Here is an 18,967-nt window from a genome sequence, read left to right as displayed (position 1 = left end):
AATTCTCACACATGATAAATTTTCATAATTAAAAATTGCCACCGTGTTTTCTCCCTCCTCTCTTTATAATTTTTCACAATTAAAAATTGTCTCATCCCATTTCTATTAATGTTCATTTCCCCTTTTTAATTTACTTGAGAACCAAATATAAGAGTTCAAAGTTAATCTTTTTTTATTTCTATGAAAAAAGGTTGTTGGAAAAGCAAGTAAACGTTTTTACAAGAACCCTTTTCCTATTTCGTTTCTTTTACCAAATGAACCGAACAGACCCCAAGCACAAGAGAAGGTACGTGCATGCTCTTGGTTAAGATGCCAATAAGGAGGTCTAAGAGTTGGGAATTTTTGGAAATTTTGCCAATGACTAATATGTTATATGAATCTCCTACTATGACCTTAATTAATTATAAGCCTCCTAACGCAAACTGCATTCGTTCAACTAATTGGATGTCTAATTATCTACAAACGAAGTAAATCATAGCATTGACAAGATCAAAAAAAAAATTACACGAGAACTTCGAGCATAATTTGTACTAGCCAAAGAGCAGAAATGTAAACCTCGAATAGATAAACAAGCCAATTAGCTAATGTACTTACTTGTCCAGTATGATCACAACTGTATTTCAGGTATATTTCTAGTTACATCATTTGTATTTATAACAAATTCAAACATTGCCATGCAGTTACTTTCAAGATCCACAAGCTCGAAATTCCTTAACTATTAACACAACATAAACAACAATGATGGGACTACAAATACACGAACCGAGGTTTTATTGCATAGCTTGGAAACTTGGCCTCTGACTCTATCAGAAGCAACATTCCTCCAATACACAGCAGCAGCAAAGAGCAGCCATACTGCATCCAAGTAAATACAGCTCAGTATATACGATAACCTCTAGGAAGAGGAGAAAATGAAACTTCTGGATTTTGAAAGAACAAGAATTTTAGTTACCAATTTTACAGTCATGGCGATAGAGATACACATGAAAACATTACAGAACTAAAAACAGTCCTAACACAGTAATTCAAATATGAGATACACCTCATTGTAATTGCACTTGTGATGCACTTTTAATGCAATTGCTAGTTGCGTCTAACTGCAGTTGCAGCAACTGCTGCCACATGCAGTTATAATTGTAGTTGCTCGATTCACTCTTCACATTTTACAATTTCACTATTGGAACTTAAATTGTAGTTGCAGCTTTAAGAGGTGGTAACCGTGACATACGCCACACTCATTGGTAGCAATACAAGGCTTTTGCTTCCTGCACTTGCAGCTGTATTCATTATTTGCAGTGGAACAAACGGTGCATGTGATGTCTAAACGAAGCAAACAACCCCGTAATCTTCTTTACATTTCAAGCTTCAACAGTGAAATATGAACCCAAGGCAACAGATCACAAGTTTAAAAAGCATAGCTGTTGGAGCCATTTCATTGCCAGGAAAGCATGCCATAAAAAATCCCGCAGGGGAGAAAATGTCAATATAGTGATTTTGTGTTTCTACAATTATCTTTACTTAAGTTTCATTAAAGAGGCTAAAATATGCAGCAGATTGCAAACCCAATTTTCAACACCGCGTTTCACTTTATATGTCAAACAACCCTGAGAAGAAAAGGGCCTTTGTACACTGCCACTCAAAAGTGCACAATAAAAAGCCAAATATCATCTCCATCACTATACCATAAAGCTCTTTCGAATTTCAATTGCAGGGAGATAATTCTCTCATGAGTTAGCGTAACAACCAACCAATGAAAGAGAGCATATAAATGCTCAAAATAGCAAATATGCAGTCAACTGACGATGACTGCATGGGAATAGTAACATGAGAAAACCTATTCCTGCTTCACACAAGATCCATAAGCAATCAACGAGACCCATCTAATAGTACTTATACATGTGCATACTGTACACACTGTTAACCATCAGCTTGTGCAACTAACTCATGGAAACTGCATTTGTCATACACACATTCTCGCAGGCCCGGAGCAAGCATGTAAATTTTTTTCTAATTATATAAATGGTAATCACTCATAATTATATACATAAATAATTATGCATATATGAATAAGTAGAAAAGTTGTATAAAATAATTTCAGTTATATAAAATAACTCGAAAAGGGAATGAAAATCCACTAACATGCATTTCTGATCCAACCAAAAATGGTACTTTCAGATTTAGTATGGATAAAGCTTAATAACTATTTCCCTCGATGAATTGATATAATAGCTCAGAAAGTCTTGTGCGTAATATTAATCTAATTCAATATAACCTTTATGTAATTCTTCCCATTGAACTTACATGAAAATTTCACAACCCTGCACCCCCACCCCCTTCCGGTCTTTTCCCCCACCAAACCACACCGAGCTTTGGAGGTGTCCCACAATACACCCACCCACCCCAACCCCCTAACGGACCCCCGACGACTTAATGGTTGTTGTAAAAGACAAATAGACCCTTTAAGATTAAATCATTAACACCATTAGGTGGTCTACAGGGAAAATCTTAAAGTTTAGGGGGTATTGTGTGACACTCCAAAGACTGGTGGTTTTGTGGGAAAAAGTTCAAGGGGGTTAAGTGCAAAGGTGCACAAAGTTTTGGGAGGGTTTGTGAAATTCACTCTCATAGTCATCGTCATCTCTGCGGAATTAGATCCCGAGTTATCAAAGAAAGAGAACAATTGGACCATAGAAGTCAGTATTAGATTTCGAGTGTAGGAAATGGAAATGCATGTTATAACTAGCAACATGTACATGCAGTCAATTGCAAGGGTCATCTTGGGAGTAAACAGCATTAGCGATGCTCCTATTTCTGACAGAAAGATCCAATTCCCTGTAGTTGGAAAATAGACTAAAAATAAGATAAAAATTTCATAACTTGCAACAAGCAACAGCTACAACCTTTCTACTTATATTACTGCTAGATAGAATAGGGACCCTTTGAACAATCTAGGCATAATCCAAACTTGTTTCCTACCTGTTTATAAGCAATGTTACATTAAACGCTGGGCGCTTCTAGGCGTCGGACTTGGCGCAGAGCGCTTAGTCGCCTAGGCGGGCGCCTAAGCGGTTTCTGGGCATTTTTTTCTTTCTTCATTTAAGTGGTGGTCGATGAGGTTTTGCTGAAGGTCGGAGGAGGTAGTGAAGGTGTTCATATTTGAAGGTTAATGGAGTTTGGAGGACGTGTAGGCTACGACACATAAAATCACAATCAAGGCCTACAAGGTGCAATCCACGTAAGCAGACAATGCTCCTCTAAACGCTTGTAAAATCTAGATGGCCAGCCTAAATACCGTCTAGGCGCTAGGCGCTAGTTAGGCGGCTTAGGTACCGTCTAGGCCTAGGCGTACGCCTAAGCGGACTAGGCGGAGGTTTTTTAAAACAGTGTTTATAAGTATACATCAGGATACATCATATTTGCCAGAAAAAAATTGTGCATTTAGATCTCATCCATAAACTAACTCAGATCTAAACCAACTCATTTACTTGCAACTTGCAAGGCTGAGGTTGGATTGGTGTTGCCTGTTGGAGATGGCTACGCCATATATCCGGCTGAAAGATGAAAGAAGTAGCAAATGCATCCACATCCCAAAAATTCAAACCTGTTAACCTAATGTATCAATAAACACGAGGTCCATTGAACTGGAACATTCCAGTCTGCTATAGTGCTATCTACCAAACTATTACCTTGTGGGCTAAAGTTGGACTGGTTCTTGCAACACTCAGATATGACATAAGTTACTTTAGATTTTCGGAAGGACCAATTGCTATTAAAATCGGAAGGTATGCCAGAGACTGAATAATAAAAATGTTAACTTGCTGACAGCTAACAACTCTTTCATAATTTTCAACTTTCTATATGGTGGTTGCAGTGAAGCAATGAGGGGTGAAAAGGAGGTGATGAGGATAAGGAGAAATGCACAAAAAGGAAGCTACATTCAGACATCCTCCATCTTCCATCTATATCACATTAGCACCATAAACCTTGCTTCCACTTCAATAGTATCATAAACACTGACTACATAGCCGCACTTCCAATCTGATTTGATCCATCATTTTATTAATAAGCCTTGGTGTCGCCATAATATTTAATAGGCATCCTTCAATTGTATATCATCACAAAAATTAACAGAGACCACCGCATGACTACAGTAACTTTAGTATGTATACTAGAAATATTGCTTTACAGAGAATTTCGTGGAAAACATAAAATGTGGTTTGATACTTGGACTGCAATAGACTTGGATTAGGTCTAATTTAGATTTTCAGCAATCTAGGAGGCCCCAGCTAAATGATTTAGGATATCAATCGATTTTGAGGATGTGCATAACATCTGAGAATAACTTTCTTATATTGAACAATAAACGGTGGCGCTTCTATCCCATCTTCGTTCGGTGAAATTTATAAGATACAGACAACAAAGTTTGGGATATTCTCTGTGCAATTAGGTCTTTGTTAAATTTTTAAAAATGTGATGTATAATTTGAGAAAGATTCACAAGGCGAACCCGAATGCTGATTGCTAAGAAGGTTAACGGTATGCTTGGTATTTGATATGTGGAATATATTCTTGATTCTAGGCATAATATCACAATATCAAATCATATATTTTTTACTGTATTGTTGAGTGCAGAAAGAATTAGGGTTCGGCAAAAGATGATTATTGAAACAATAATAACCAAGCCTTTGTCCCAAATTTTTGGTGTCAGTTACACGAATCCTACTCTTTCATTCATTTCAGTTACAGGTCATCTCCTATGTTATGTTAATTATTATCTTATCTCTCATAATTGCTTACAACCAAATTCTTTTAGGTCTACCTATAGTCCTTTTTGCATCCGTTAACTATAATCTTACCGTTTCTCCTAACTACAAATTTAGTGGCCTCAGTTGCACATGACCAAACCATCTCAATCGGTAATATCTTATTTTATCTTCTATAGGAGCAACTTCTAATCTCCTACGAATACACTCATTTCTTATCCTATCTTTAGTATATATCTACATGTCCATTGTAACATTCTTATTCCTGCTACGCTTGTTTTGCACATGTAGTTTTTTAGCAGCCCAACATTTTGATCCAGAAAGCATTGATATTGGTATTATAACTTTCCTTTAGAACTCTCCCATCAATCTCATGTGCACTCTATGGTTGTGTAAGACTCCAGAAGGGCCCTACATTTAACCATCCTTATTTGATTCGATGACCACATGGGCCACATCATCCTCGATCACTAAAATGGCGAATAATTGATCCCAATTATTTTTTTAACTATAATTACGCATTATGTGTTCATTTCTCTTTCCAATTTCACTAAAACTACATTCCACGTGTTGTTTCCCCCCACTAAATCTAAATCTTTAATGTTTAAGAGGTTCCCTTCACTTTTATACTTAAGAATTTATCTCTTCCCTAGTATCATCAACTAGTATTATATCATCCACAAAGTAATATGCACCATGGGATTTCGTCTTGAGTACATCTAATAAGTTGGTCCATAAACCACTGTTTTAAATATCGGCCGATAATCGATATTATCGGCCGAGTTATCGGATTTGGTAGCTCTCCGCTAGGATAAATTAGATTTTTAATCAGTTATCATTTTTTCTAGGTTTATCGGCGATTTATCGGCGTTATCGGCACTTATCGGCCGATAAGTAAGACTTTTTTATCGGGATTATCGGGATTATCGGTCCATTTTGACTAACATTATATTTTTTCAAGGCTATGATGCAAGTTTCGCTTTCTACAATTGGTTAATGATTCTAAACATGATGATTTACATTTTGGTATGTTTATATTTCATTAAGCATGATTAGATTACATTTTTTAATTGTTATATTATATATACACATCATCCAGTATATCACTCCGATAAATACTACTTATCCCCGATATATCCCCGATTTCCGCTATCCGATAAGGATTTTGGCCGTCCATTAAATCCCCGATAACCGATATTTAAAACCTTGTCATAAACAATACAAAAAGATAATGTCTTAAAGTTGATTATTGATGTAAACATGTGGTACTAGAAATTGATTTCACCTCTCCTTTCTTTGTTCGCACTCCACTTATTACGCTAGCATATATATCTTTAATCATGTTAACACATACATGTTTCTTTTTAAATATTATTTCCTTAGGCACTCTTATCATAACTTTTTTCCAAGTTAATGAAAACCATATGTAGATCAATGAAAACAACATGACGACCATTGGAAATTTTAGAAGAAACTATTCATTAATATGGAAGGTCCAGAATATCGCTAATATTAAGTCTCATTGAGAAGCATACAACTTAACAATTGTGCAAGAAACTCATCAAGTTTTAGCTACCAACGTGCAACAAATTTAACCTAGTGAATGATATATTATAACTGTAGTGGTGCATTTTCAATTCATGAGCCACTTGATCTATACTTCTTAATATTCACTATCTACTCTCATATCATTGTTGGTTGCTCATTGCCTAGAAGAAAATTTGTTTGCAATATTCTTTTCATGCAAGAAGTGTCATGAGAACTAAAAAAATGTGCATAGGAGTTATTCACATGCAGTACCGAAAATTACAGATCACAAGATCACATGTAGATTCCGTTCTCTGAAAAGTATTTGAGCACAGCTAACTATTCCTCAATATATGATCTGAAACTCTGAATGATGAATGCTCTAAATTTCAAAGGAACATGCTCTATCTCAAGAATCCAAGGTCAACTAAAAGTCTAAAATGCTATAATTTCAGTCATTCAAGAAGAAGAAAATGATTATTTTAAAGAAATGGAATTCAAATATTAATCAATGAGCTACACTAATAGAAGCATTATGTATGTTAACATAAAACTGTTATAGCAAAATACTCCAAGTTAAATAGGATAGTTGTCCCCAAAAAGAAGAGAGGAAATAAATCAACATCCAATACTTATGCCAATGGAAGCACCAAAACCAATAAATAAACAATATGTAAATGATACACATGCAACAACAGGAAAGAGGTAAAGCACAACTAGTCCACAAGAAAACCCATCAAGATATCTTCAACCCACTTGAGCAATCCAACATAAAACGAATAAACATAACACTAGAAGTACCAAGAACAACAAGATGAAACTCATTAGTAATACATATTCAACTACAATGAAAGCTCATTAAACCACCATACAATTAAGGAAAAATATCCATCAATATGGTAACAAAAACAAAAACAAATTATGAATTATCTCATGACGTATGAGCAAACACCTTTTCCTTGTTTAGATTAGCATGGGCTACATGTGTCAGTCATGATATGCTCATGTAAGAAGTACATAAATATCATCTATATATCTCATTTGTTTGGTCTTGGGGAAAACCTGACCCATCGAAATAAGACGGGTGGGAATCGAGTCGGACCTGTTATTGATAAGCCTATGCCAAATCTTTGTTCAGGTGGGGTTCCTCTCCCTCTCTCGGTCTCTCCTGTATATGCATCCAGAGGTTCATGAAGAGGTATTTCATCTACCAATCTCCTAGATGTAGCAACCATCTCTTTTTCCTTTCGTTCTTTTTAGCAGTAGTGACAGGGTGAATAATTGGGGTCACAATCCAGCCATTGTGCATAACATCAAGGGTTATTTGGTGAAAAAAGAAGAGCATATCTTCATCTCATATAAAATTCCAGCTATTATTTAATGTCATCGGAAGCATGCCTTGTGTTGGGTTGCAAAGGCCCATGAATGGAGATGGACTATGCTTATCTACTAGGTCCCAATTGACTCTATTAACCCAATCTGACTCTGCAGTCCAAGCATAAATTTAGCCACATAGCCATAACTATTTTTATGATGTGGGATTGATCTCATCATGTCTTTCAGATCAAACCCATGCTTAAACCAAATGGACATGAGACACTCCTAACAAATCTTCAATTTGGCTCAAATAAACTTCAGTCCAAATCTAACCCATAACAGATGAGTAATGAAGATAGCGTCTCAACTTACTACTTCATACACGGATAGAATCACACCGTAAGGAAGTGTGGCGGCATGTATACCCAAGAGAGCTCTAATCCGTGTTAGACGGAGGTACACCACAATCATATGTAATGTCATGAAAGCTCTATCTTGAGCTCTAATCCACACAACTTAATCTTGAAGCGGACAGAGCACCCGAAGGCCTATAGAATCATTCACTCTGATACCAGGTTGTCAGGTAAGAATAAATCATTAAGGAGAAGGACTAAGCTAATCTATTTGGACCCAACCGACTCACAGGGATTATATTTGAGTCATGAGCCCAAGCATATTTAGTCATCTATGATTTTTCAATGTGGGGCTATTTGAATGGATCTCATTTCATATCCTTACTGCACCTAACCAACACTTAATTCAAATGAACGTGAGACCCTCCTAACATGTGTTTTCGATGTATGTTGTCGTGATGATTAGATTAGATAATTAATCTCCATCTTCGTGTCAGATGATTAGCTCTATCAAGTATGTAGTCCTAGAAGCATGGTTGCCATTGTCTACATTACCAAATTACAGCAATCAACAAAGTTAATAAAATACTGAAATCCCCTTACCAATCAACAAACTCTCTGTCAATAAATAAAACCTCTGTCAATTAACAAACCCCCAACAGTCAACAAAATCAAGAAAATATTAGATTAAATTGCATACCATCCTCTCAAAAATGAGAGGCAAGAGTCCTCATGATGCTCATGGCAGTGATAATGAGGAGGAGGAGGAGGAATTGGTGGAGGTGGTGGTGGCTGATACCCATCATTGAAGTATCTCTGATACCCATAAGGAGGAGGAGGTGGTGGTGGGTACACCCCTTGAGGCTGAGGCTGCCCATACCCTGGCTGAGGTGGTGGTGGTGGATAAGGGTGAGAATAACCTGCAAAAATCCCCCCCAAAAAAAAGAAAAAACAAAGAAGAAGAAGAAATCACATCAATTAAAAGATGCTCGTTACAAAGCAAGAGAAAACAAAGAATACCCATGAGGGAGAGAGCATAATGGAGTGAAGAACTGGAGCAATCCATGAGATGGGTATTTGCCTGGGGGTGGAGGGTAAACTTGTTGATAACTCATTTGTGACTTGATTTGTCTCCTGCTGCTGCTACTTTGGATTCTGCTGTTGCGATCTTTGTGGAGGACGATGAGAGGAGATGGAGAAGGTTGCAATGATGAAGGATCCGATGAGAAAGGGGTTGGATTTATTATGAGAAAGGGTATTAAGAAGGGATTTGTTTTTGTTAGTTGGCTAATAAAAGGGAGGAGATGACGAAACGGAGAGAGTGATATTTGCACTCCCTTTTATTGTTATGCGCGCTCTGTGGATAAATTGGACGTGGCCCGGATGAGGGGATTCCGTTTCGGTCGCCGATCGTTTGGACACAATTATCAGTCCTCCCCTTGTTTGACAAATAAAAGCAAAATTGAAGGGGGGTCACGTCAAAATAAATAGAGGGGGGATTAATGTAAGACTCTGCATTGATCTATATATTAAAATTATATTCAATATTTCAATTCGTCTTTTAAATGGATGATGAATCTTTGCTAAAATCCAAGTGTTTTCTTTTCTTCTCCTCCTCCTCCTCCTCCTCTTCTTCTTTTTGGTCAATGAAGCCTTTGTAGTATTTGGGAGTGTTTGGTTTACTACCATCTCCAACGCAACGGCAAAATGCTGCAAAAAGTGCATTTGCCGCTGTGTTTGATCTTCAACTCAGCCTCAATTCTTACGGTATTTTAGCGGTGATGAACAGTGTAACGTCATATTTGGCGTCGCACTGTTCATCACCGCATTACTGTTTTTTTATTTTTTATTTTTCAATTTTTTGTTTTACCTTTTACTTTTATGTATTTACAATTTCACCCCAAATGTTTTATTAAATTTATAAAACAATCCCAATAATATTTAAATTTTATAATTTTACCCCAATTGTATAAGTTGGACAAAATAAATTATTTTTTAAAAATAAAAATAATTTTAAAATTTAAAAGAAATTATTATTAATTATAATATTAAAATCTAGACATTATAAGTGAAGTCCCATGAAATATAAAGAGCGGTCCTAATACATAATTCAAATATAAGTTACATATCTGAAATACATAACATATAAAAATTGACACACATAATATAAAACTTCATTAAAATAAAATATAAAATACAAACTAAACATATAACATTACATAAGATGGACAAGCAACTCTCAATAATCTGGTAGATCGGATTTGTTTGCCTCTTTGTTTTAATGATGTTTAACAAATAATTTATCACTAATGTTGTTTGTCTAGTATTTATGTTTTCTTATTTATTATAGACAAACAACATGTTAGAGGATGGATGGAATAGAGCTTCAACGATCATATCCAATGGAGGTTGGCGGAATAGTGGAGTGAAGCTACGCAATTCAAGTTGAAGATCCAAGTTCAAGCTTCATCCGCAAGTGTACCAAGTCGAGCTTATTGAAGATCAAGATCTAGCTTGGGTAACTTAGTTTAGGTTTTGTTTCATATTCTATTGTATTTAGAAAAATATTGTGTTTATGGATTAAAGACTTGTTCACACTATTTTAATATCTCGTATAATGTCTACAAATCCATTCTAAAATGTTTCCAAGTTGTTTGAACTCGTTTGTGGAAAAATCAAGTTTTATGTTCATGTACGTGCATGTGTCCGTGCATATTTTTTACAAAACAGATACATTTTCACAATTGGTAAATGCGATTTGAAAAATTTCTTCGTTTACATGTTTATCTTCATATATACAAACATTTTCCTAAGTTTTACTAATTTTGGAGTTGTTTTGTTATTTTCAATTGAATATACAAAACCGAGTTTTTTGCAGTTTTTTTAGAAACTGTATATCTGTGTTCAAACAGTTATTTCTCTCAACTAGGAAATGATATTTTAGAAATTATTTCTCTAACATGTTTACCTACATGTCTAGAACCTTTTCTCAAATTTTCATGATTTTTGTAGTTGATTTACTATTTTTAATTGATTTTACAAAGTCAGATACGCAAAATTCCAGAATCTGTAAAAAACAGAAACTGTCTGTGAACAGTACGATCGACCGCACTGTAGTACGGTCGACCACCATTACTGTAGCACCCGATCGTTGAACAGTAATGGTAACTTCTGTTTTTTAGTTTTTTAGTGGGTTTTTAAGATTTTTGGGTTGTTTTCTTCTATCCTATATATACCCCTTTGCCATAACTATTTTCCACACCCAAAAGAGTGTTTTAAACAAGTTTTAACAAGGGTTTGTGTTTGGTTTAAGTTTTATTTAAAAAGCTTTTAAGGGGGTGTTTGTTTCAGTTTTTTTTGGCATATGGGCTGGATTTTAACTTTTGGGATGTAAAAAGGGATATTTTTGAGTTTTGGAATTCCATAACCATGTTTGTTTCAAAAAAAAATTTGGCATATTGAATCCTAAAAACATAAAAAACTAATTTATTTTGGCATTTGAGAAATCCTGTTTTTGAGAGGGGATATGGGCTGGATCTCTGACAAACCAAGTCCAACTCAGCCAACTCCGCTCCTAATCCCCAAAACCGATCGCAGACTCTTCCATTACAGTCACCGCTTCCCTCTCCCATTTTCGTCTCCCTCCTCTTTTACCCGCCGTCTCATTTTTCGCGTGAAAACCATAGATCTCCTTCCCTGTCTCTCCGACTCTACAACGCCACCCCCTCCCTCCTCTAGAAATACCTAGGGCTTGTGGCTGACGGGGAGGGAAAGAATTTTCCTCGCTTGGCACCTGAAAATTCGCAGGAAAGCTAGGGTTAGGGTTTCGATTCTGCTCCTCTTCGACGAGTGCATGAGCCTAGTCTTCAGGTATAGTCTATCTTTTGGTGTTTACTTTCTGAGATCTTTATAGAAAGTTGGTTGGTGTTTAATTTCTGAGATCTTTGTAGAAAGTTGGTGATTTTGACGTGTTTTGGGGATTTATCGGGGGGATTTTAGCTGGTAGTGTTGGATTTTTTAAGAAATCTAGGGTTTAAGCTGGCGAGTTTTGTAAATTTCGGCAAAGATTGCTTTGAAGTTCTGAGTTGATCTCATAATTCATCAAATCTGGGGTTTTCTGGCAGAAATATGGGTAATTTGATTGAAGCTATATTTGATTGATTCTTGTGATTCCTGTTTAACAAAGTTATATCATGTCTTTCATTTTTGGTTAGAAAGGGATGAGAATGAGCAGAGATTCCTGTTTGGTTAGAAAGTTATATACTGTCTTTAATCTTTGAAAATTTTATAAACTTTTAGTGAAAATCATTCATTTTTAACATAATGGAATCCTTAAGCTCCCTGTTTCTTAAGCACCCTGTCTCCATTACTAAATAGTAGACATATTTGAGGGACTAATTCATGCCAGAAGCTTTAAAAAAGGCATATTAGAACATTGCATTCATAATTTTAGTTTATTGGAATTTGTTAATTAAGATTAATTACACTTAACTTGAACATTGTTGGTTTCTATTTACTATATGAGCACTTGTTTAAGATTGATGCATAGTATTTATATGTGGAATCTCTTCTTAAAACAATGTAGATGGACGATATTGATGAAGAGATGTTAATGAGGATGGCTTCTAATGCTACTATCTCTGCGGTGATTTGTGTGTTTGCTTGTTTGATGAGGATACGTAGTAGAAGGAAATCAATCACTTATCACCCTAAGATGAAAAATAAAGAGAAGATAGACTCTAGAGTTAGGCACATAAGTCGTGTGTTTCATGGCTATGATGAGAGTTGTAGGGCTTATGTTAGAATGAGGCCGCGTGCATTTCATAATCTTGTTAGCATAATGAGATATACCGGCCTACTAAAAGATGGACGGGTTGTTAAAGTAGAAGAACAATTGCTCATGTTCCTTAATATATTAGGCCATAAAACAAAAAATAGAATTGTTAGGTCACATTTCATAAGATCGGGGGAAACCGTTTCAAAATACTTTAACAAGTGCTTGGAAGCCGTTGGTCGTTTAAGGGGGCGGTACATGAAGCAAGCACCAAGTGAAGTATCGTCAGAGATTGCCACTAACCCGTTATACTATCCTTATTTCAAGGTAATCATTATTATAACATAACTACTCATAATATAACGGTCAATTTTACCTTTCTATTATTATTAACTGTTTAATGTATCATATAGGATTGCATTGGCATGATAGATGGAACCCATATCGACGCCATGCTTCCCGCTAGCCTTGTTGCACGTTTTAGAGGTCGTAAAGGTGTAACTCAAAATGTTCTAGCTGCATGCACTCCTAGCAAGTTATTTTCGTATGTTCTAGCTGGATGGGAGGGATCCACAAATGATTATAGAGTTTTGCAAGACGCGTTATCTAGACCACAACCTCGTGGATTGAGAGTTTACGACGGTAATAAATCCTTCAAATAAAGTATGTCTACTTAATTATAATTAAAAAATATACTAAATTTATTTTTGGTAATTGTAGGAAAATATTATTTGTGTGATGCGGGCTACACTACTATGCATTGCTTTATCTCCCCATATCGAGGAGTGCGGTATCATCTAAATGAGCACAAGGGTAGGCCAATCAATAATAGACAAGAGTTGTTCAATTTAAGACACTCATCCCTAAGGTCTAAAATTGAATCAACTTTTGGGGTATTAAAAAATCGTTTCAAAATCCTATCCGCAAAGCCACATTACCCTTTTTCAACTCAAGTTGATATAGTTATTGCATGTACTATACTTCATAACTACATCGCCATAGAAGACCCGGGAGATGAGTTGTTGCATGAGGACAACCATATTGAAGAGGATGGAGATGAAATAGCAAATGGGGGTGAAGAGGGTGTTGTTGACTTTACTCAAACTATGACACAAAGAGAGGAAAAAGATTCAAGAAATGAATGGCGAGCAAAGAGGGATCAAATTGCAATTGAAATGTGGGAAGATTATTGTGCTAAATGGCGCGGTGGAGACACAACCGAGATCGGGATGTAATCTAAGTTATATTCTCCATGTGGTATTGTACTCGTTGATATATTGTCTACTACCTCTATGTATTCATTGATATTACAACAATACTCATGGATAAATGAGTATATTATCATTATGAATGCTATTTTGGATTAAATCTAACTTGTCAGATTGCGGTTCTGTTTAATTTTGTGCTTGTTTGCAACTGTTTGCATACTGGTTTTTCATGCTTGTGGGTTATTTGAGTTTTTCGGATTTAGCTATGATGATTGGGCTTTATGAATGCTATTTTTGGATGTTCGTACTCTATTATTGTACTAACATGAGGTTTGGTATTTGTTATTTGTCTGTTTTAATTTGTAGCAACCAGTCATGGCAGATTCTAATGAAAGTGATAAGTTCAGGAATACTTCACCTAGAACACCAACAACACCCACTTATCCATGCTTCCCGGCTCCCCCACCACCCATTACACAACCATTCCCTCCGCCCCAATACATTGCTCCACCGACTTATCCATCATACAATCCTTATGATATGAACTGTTAGCCCTTATGTTTTGATGATGTTCTTACAACCACCATTATCGGTACTAATGGCTTATTGAGTGTAAATGTAGTAAAATCATTTATCAAGCTCGTTAGTGCCATTAACGGAGGATGGATGGAATATACGCTAAAACGAAGACATCTAAAGGAGGAGGAGGCCAAAAAGATGAAGCAACGTTATTTCAAGAACAACAAAGTCATATAAAAGCTTCATCCGATTCAAGCTATATCAAAGCTCAAGTATTGCTTTCAATATGAGGATATTAGCCTTCTTTTGTTCTTCTCTCTAGTGCTAGAATGTAGGCAAAGAGTTACTGAGTTTACTTGAAGCTATTGGGAATCACACACACGTTTTTAGACTTGTGTCTTTTAAGCGTTTTTTCACAAAACACTATTTTTCACAAGTATGAGTACCTATCTGCAAAATTCTTTTTCCAAACAGTTTGTTTTTAGTATTAAAAACATTTTACAAAGTTTCAGAATTTTCAGAGGTCAAATGAATATTTTGCAAATATTTCAAGTTGGTCAAAAATCTGTTTTCTGGAAAATATCAGAAATCGGTCGACCGATCCTATGGCCATCCCTTAGTATCTTTCCAGATTGTCGTCGGTCGACCGATACGGTCGACCGAATTTTCAATCTTCTAATCGCACCGACGAGGCTCTGCTTGTTTTTCCAAATTTCTTTAGCTGCCCGCGGTCGACCGAATTTTTCGGTCGGTCGACCGACGGTATTTTCGGTCGACCGATTATTTCTTCGGTCAACCGATTTGGTCAGCCGCGATTTTTTAAAACGGTCGTTTTTCGCCTCGACTCCTGTGCTTTCACTTATTAGTGATTGGCACAGTCTGAGGTCACAACCTGCAAAGTAGATTATCTTCCTAAATAGGAAGATTGGGTTTTTGTTTTTATTGATTTAAACTCTTTTATAAAAACCCCCAAGCCTGCTTCTTCTTCTCTAAGCCTAACGTTTGAAAGAGAACCAGAGAGCTCTGTTTCTTCCTGAGACGGCGTTCTGGGTGTGATGGCTGGACTCAACTAGCTGGTTCGACAAAGCTCGGATTCGTTGATCGTGCATTTGTCTCATTTCTTGCATAGCCATTTCCATTTCGAACTTGAAGATTTCCTTCTGCTTAGTCAGGGCCTCTTCAATGATTTTGGATATCTGCTCGGTGTTGGCCATGAACACCTCTCGAGCTTGCCCTATGCTAGACATTGTATCGTCAGAGGCGAGCGCGGAATGAGAATCCGAGAACTCATCATCAGAATGGACTCCTTCATGGACCCCATGGTCATTGTTGTATCCGACGGCTTCTGGCCGAAGCTGAGCTATTCCCGAATCGACCCTGCTTCCTAAAGAGAAATTAGGGTCGGAACCACCTGAAATGATTGGGGACTTTCCCTTGTTGACCATGTTGATGGTAACTTCTAGGGGTTCATCCTCTCGAGCAATCGATCCTCTTTGGTGGGAACGCCTTGATTTGGGCTTTGTCGTTCCATCGGAGATTCCCTCGAATATCGAGACCCTCTGTGGAGCGGTCTTGGGGCAGCTACAGGCTGATAATACTGCCCTGATAAATTTGGTACACGGACAGTGAGAGTCCGTTTCCCGGGTGTTTCTCTTTCGAGATTCATTCGCACCCCCAGCCTGATAGTACAACTCACTGACGTTGCCGTCGGAGTAACCTATCGGCTGCTCACATGGGTTCTCAGGTATAACGCATTTGTCTGTCCGACGCGTCTTCTTCTGAGTAGCCATTGCCTTGTTGGCCTTTGCAAGAGTCGCACGTTTGGAATCACTCCTTTGTGGGGGTGAAACCTTAACGGGCTCCTGATTTTTTGTGTGCATCGCCGAGCTGGTTGTTGCAGAAATCCGTTTATTAGGAGATTGCGTACGACCCCTAGTCCGGGTATTGGCTTGCGGCTCGTTTGATGATCTCCAGCTCTCCTTGACAAGCGCTTTTCCTCGATTCTCGGGTAGAGCACCGATACGGTTGTTCAGAGGATTCTTGAACTTGGGGAGATCCCCGCTACGGTGGGGCTTTACCGGAGGTTCGGGATCTGAAGTTGACAAAAGCTTAATGAGAGAGCAATATTACCTGCTTTTACCTTAGGCGTTGATTCGGCCTTTGGCATCCAAACTCGTTCGGATCTCGGCGATTCCTTAATTGCCTCTCCCTTTAGCATTTCTCGTGCTTTTTGGACTAGGGCTCGGGCATGCGCACGCAAGGCGCGACGCTTCTGGATTCGCTCCTCGAGAGTAGAACGGGTTCTTTTGACTTGAACCCATTTGTTCGTTTCTTCTTCGGAGGAGGGGCTGGTTGTTTGCCGTGGTTGCTCCTGGCGTTGCCTGGATTTTAGATCTACGTTATAGCGGATCCCATCCATTGGCTCCAAAGCCTCGGCCAGCTGACGAGCAAGACGTTGACGTTGTCTTTGTCGTGCTCTCTTTGATAATCTGCGGGGGCCTTCAGAAGCCATCTCCTCGGCGGAAGAGGAATCCGGATCTGCGATCTCGACCACGTTGGATGACGCGGGGACGTCACGTGGTGCAAGTGCAGAGGCGGCAACGGGGTCTTGGATTTTCGAACCGAAGGACCTGCAAACATTTATGAAAGAGGTTACCTTTCTGTACCCGTTTGGAGAGGCGGATCTGGAGGAGGAGGAAGAGAGGCCTTCTTTGAACCGTTGTTGATCGAGCTCGTGTTCTTCATTCACCCCGATCTTGAGTGCTGGTTGCGTCACGACGGCGTCGGTTGCGATGCCGTTGGCTCCCACTGTGGTCGCCAGCTTGTTTGCGGAAAAAGTTGCTGTATTCATTGCTGCATTCATTACAACTTCAATCGTTACAATGAAATAAAAAGATAGCCTTTTTATAAGACCGGTACACAATGAAAACAAAAGAAATACAACTCTTTTCAAACAAACGCAAGATCTGTTCATCATCTCTTGCTTGCGTGGGTCTTTTGCCTGTGACGGGGATGTTGATATCCGTGGACCACCGGGGCACTCAGATCTGGTCCGGATAAATCGGACAGAGTTTCGTTGATCCGCGTGAGATCTAGAAACTTTCTGATCCGGATAAATCGGACAGAGCTTCGTCTATCCGCGGGGGATATAGAAGCAGAGCTTCGTCGATCCGCGTGAGATCTAGAAGCTATAAGCGTATACCTCGGCTAAAACGAGGTAATAGCTCTTCTTAGTATTAACGCTAAGGCCGATACTAAGGATCTGACGGGCGATGAAGGCTCTGATCAAGGCCTCTCCTCCTCTTGTTGAAGCACACGGGCACTCTTCACTGCAGCAGGGCTTCGCCAAGCTCTCCCAAAAATCCTCCTCAAATCAAGGCACCAAGGGGGTCTATTTATAGGCTCTAGGATGGGTCTAGGGGACCACGAGAGGGTGCGGACACCCCTGGTGTCTCGGCCATGGCCGAGACACCCTAGGGTTGTCTCGCGAGCTTGCCGAGACTCCGTTTAGGTGTTTTGTTGGTTCCCCTGTATATTCTTCGTCCGGATTCGGATTTGAGTGATTCCGGGTGCGTTGGATGCGTGACGAAGAGTTTGATCCGCTCTGGTGATTGGATTATCTGTAGAGTGGTCGAGGCATGAAGGGCGTTGTCCTTTTTGTGAACAGTGCCGGGCTTCCCGATTGGTCCGGGTCTTCGTGATTCCGAAGTCCTATCCGCTCATGTAACTCGTCGATTCACTTCAGTCGTTCGTCGACGTCGATTAGGCTCATGTGGATTGGATGGTGACGTTCACCGTCGCTCGTTAACACTGAACCGGTTGTGGAGAACTATAGGCAATTTTCGATGCCTACACTCCTCCAAATAGACCAAGCATAGCCCGAGCTCTGATACCACTTGTTGAGCGCTGCGGAAGCCAAACAACCAAACCAACGTGCTACGAGAAATCAAATCAAACGAACGTCGAGAGAAGGCCAAACGAACCAAATCAATACCACAAACACAAACAACCAATTTTAACGTGGTTCGGCAAGTTGCCTACATCCACGGGGTAAGAAAGGAATAGGGTTTTTCACTAATAGAGAAGAAGAGTACAAACTGAGATTGCAAATCACTCAAACTCATCAATTAATCTCACCAATAAATCTCTAATTCTCTCCAAACAAAACCCTAACCAATAGCTCAGAAAATACCTCTTTTCTGTGTTCTAAATATCCCCAATTTTCTTCTTAATTCTCTCTTCCAATTGTTCCATATATATAGAAATCCCAAAATTATAAACATACTAGGAATTCTAAAACAAAAAACAAAACAGATTAGGAATCCTAATAACATGTTACCAAAACAGATTTAGAATCATGTTACCAAAACAAATTAGGAATCTCAATAACTTGTTACCAAAACAAATTAGGAATCTCAATAACTTGTTACCAAAACAAATTAGGAAACATATTAGGAACCTGCTATCCAACATAATCCTATACTGTGTATAGGTATGTTTGCAAAAA

At 38.3% G+C, this 18,967-nt stretch overlaps 2 protein-coding genes across 3 annotated transcripts; one reads left to right on the top strand and one right to left on the bottom strand.

The window, feature by feature from the left end:
• On the bottom strand, positions 540–9,252 carry LOC109830520 (cysteine-rich and transmembrane domain-containing protein A-like). 2 transcript variants are annotated; one of them, XM_020397792.1, is made up of 3 exons: positions 9,041–9,252; positions 8,660–8,879; positions 540–855 (listed from the first exon to the last, which is right to left on the bottom strand). In XM_020397792.1, the coding sequence occupies exons 1-3, from the start codon at positions 9,072–9,074 to the stop codon at positions 807–809; spliced, it is 303 nt and encodes a 100-aa protein (XP_020253381.1). In that variant the 5' UTR covers positions 9,075–9,252; the 3' UTR covers positions 540–806. The 2 variants fall into 2 exon arrangements, with proteins under 2 accessions (XP_020253381.1, XP_020253380.1); XM_020397791.1 differs by having other exon boundaries at positions 8,980–9,090.
• LOC109830937 lies at positions 11,812–13,968 on the top strand. Its single transcript, XM_020398290.1, has 4 exons — positions 11,812–11,829; positions 12,545–13,060; positions 13,147–13,375; positions 13,454–13,968. The coding sequence occupies exons 2-4, from the start codon at positions 12,545–12,547 to the stop codon at positions 13,966–13,968; spliced, it is 1,260 nt and encodes a 419-aa protein (XP_020253879.1). The 5' UTR covers positions 11,812–11,829.

This window comes from Asparagus officinalis, chromosome 2 (assembly GCF_001876935.1).
Source record: "Asparagus officinalis chromosome 2, Aspof.V1, whole genome shotgun sequence".
Taxonomy (NCBI): Eukaryota; Viridiplantae; Streptophyta; class Magnoliopsida; order Asparagales; family Asparagaceae; genus Asparagus; species Asparagus officinalis.
Note: the sequence above shows the minus strand (reverse complement) of the source record. Positions and strands in the feature narration are given on the sequence as shown.

What these genes read in the sequence shown, in the direction of transcription:
- LOC109830520 (XM_020397791.1), bottom strand. Translation starts at nt 9,025, where the DNA reads ATGGATTGCTCCAGTTCTTCACTCCATTATGCTCTCTCCCTCATGG. An exon ending in TTATGCTCTCTCCCTCATGG is followed by an intron (nt 8,880 to 8,979) that starts GTATTCTTTGTT and finishes GGATTTTTGCAG; the next exon opens with GTTATTCTCACCCTTATCCA. An exon ending in CTCTCATTTTTGAGAGGATG is followed by an intron (nt 856 to 8,659) that starts GTATGCAATTTA and finishes ACTTGGATGCAG; the next exon opens with TATGGCTGCTCTTTGCTGCT.
- LOC109830937 (XM_020398290.1), top strand. Translation starts at nt 12,545, where the DNA reads ATGGACGATATTGATGAAGAGATGTTAATGAGGATGGCTTCTAATGCT. An exon ending in TATACTATCCTTATTTCAAG is followed by an intron (nt 13,061 to 13,146) that starts GTAATCATTATT and finishes TGTATCATATAG; the next exon opens with GATTGCATTGGCATGATAGA. An exon ending in TGGATTGAGAGTTTACGACG is followed by an intron (nt 13,376 to 13,453) that starts GTAATAAATCCT and finishes TGGTAATTGTAG; the next exon opens with GAAAATATTATTTGTGTGAT.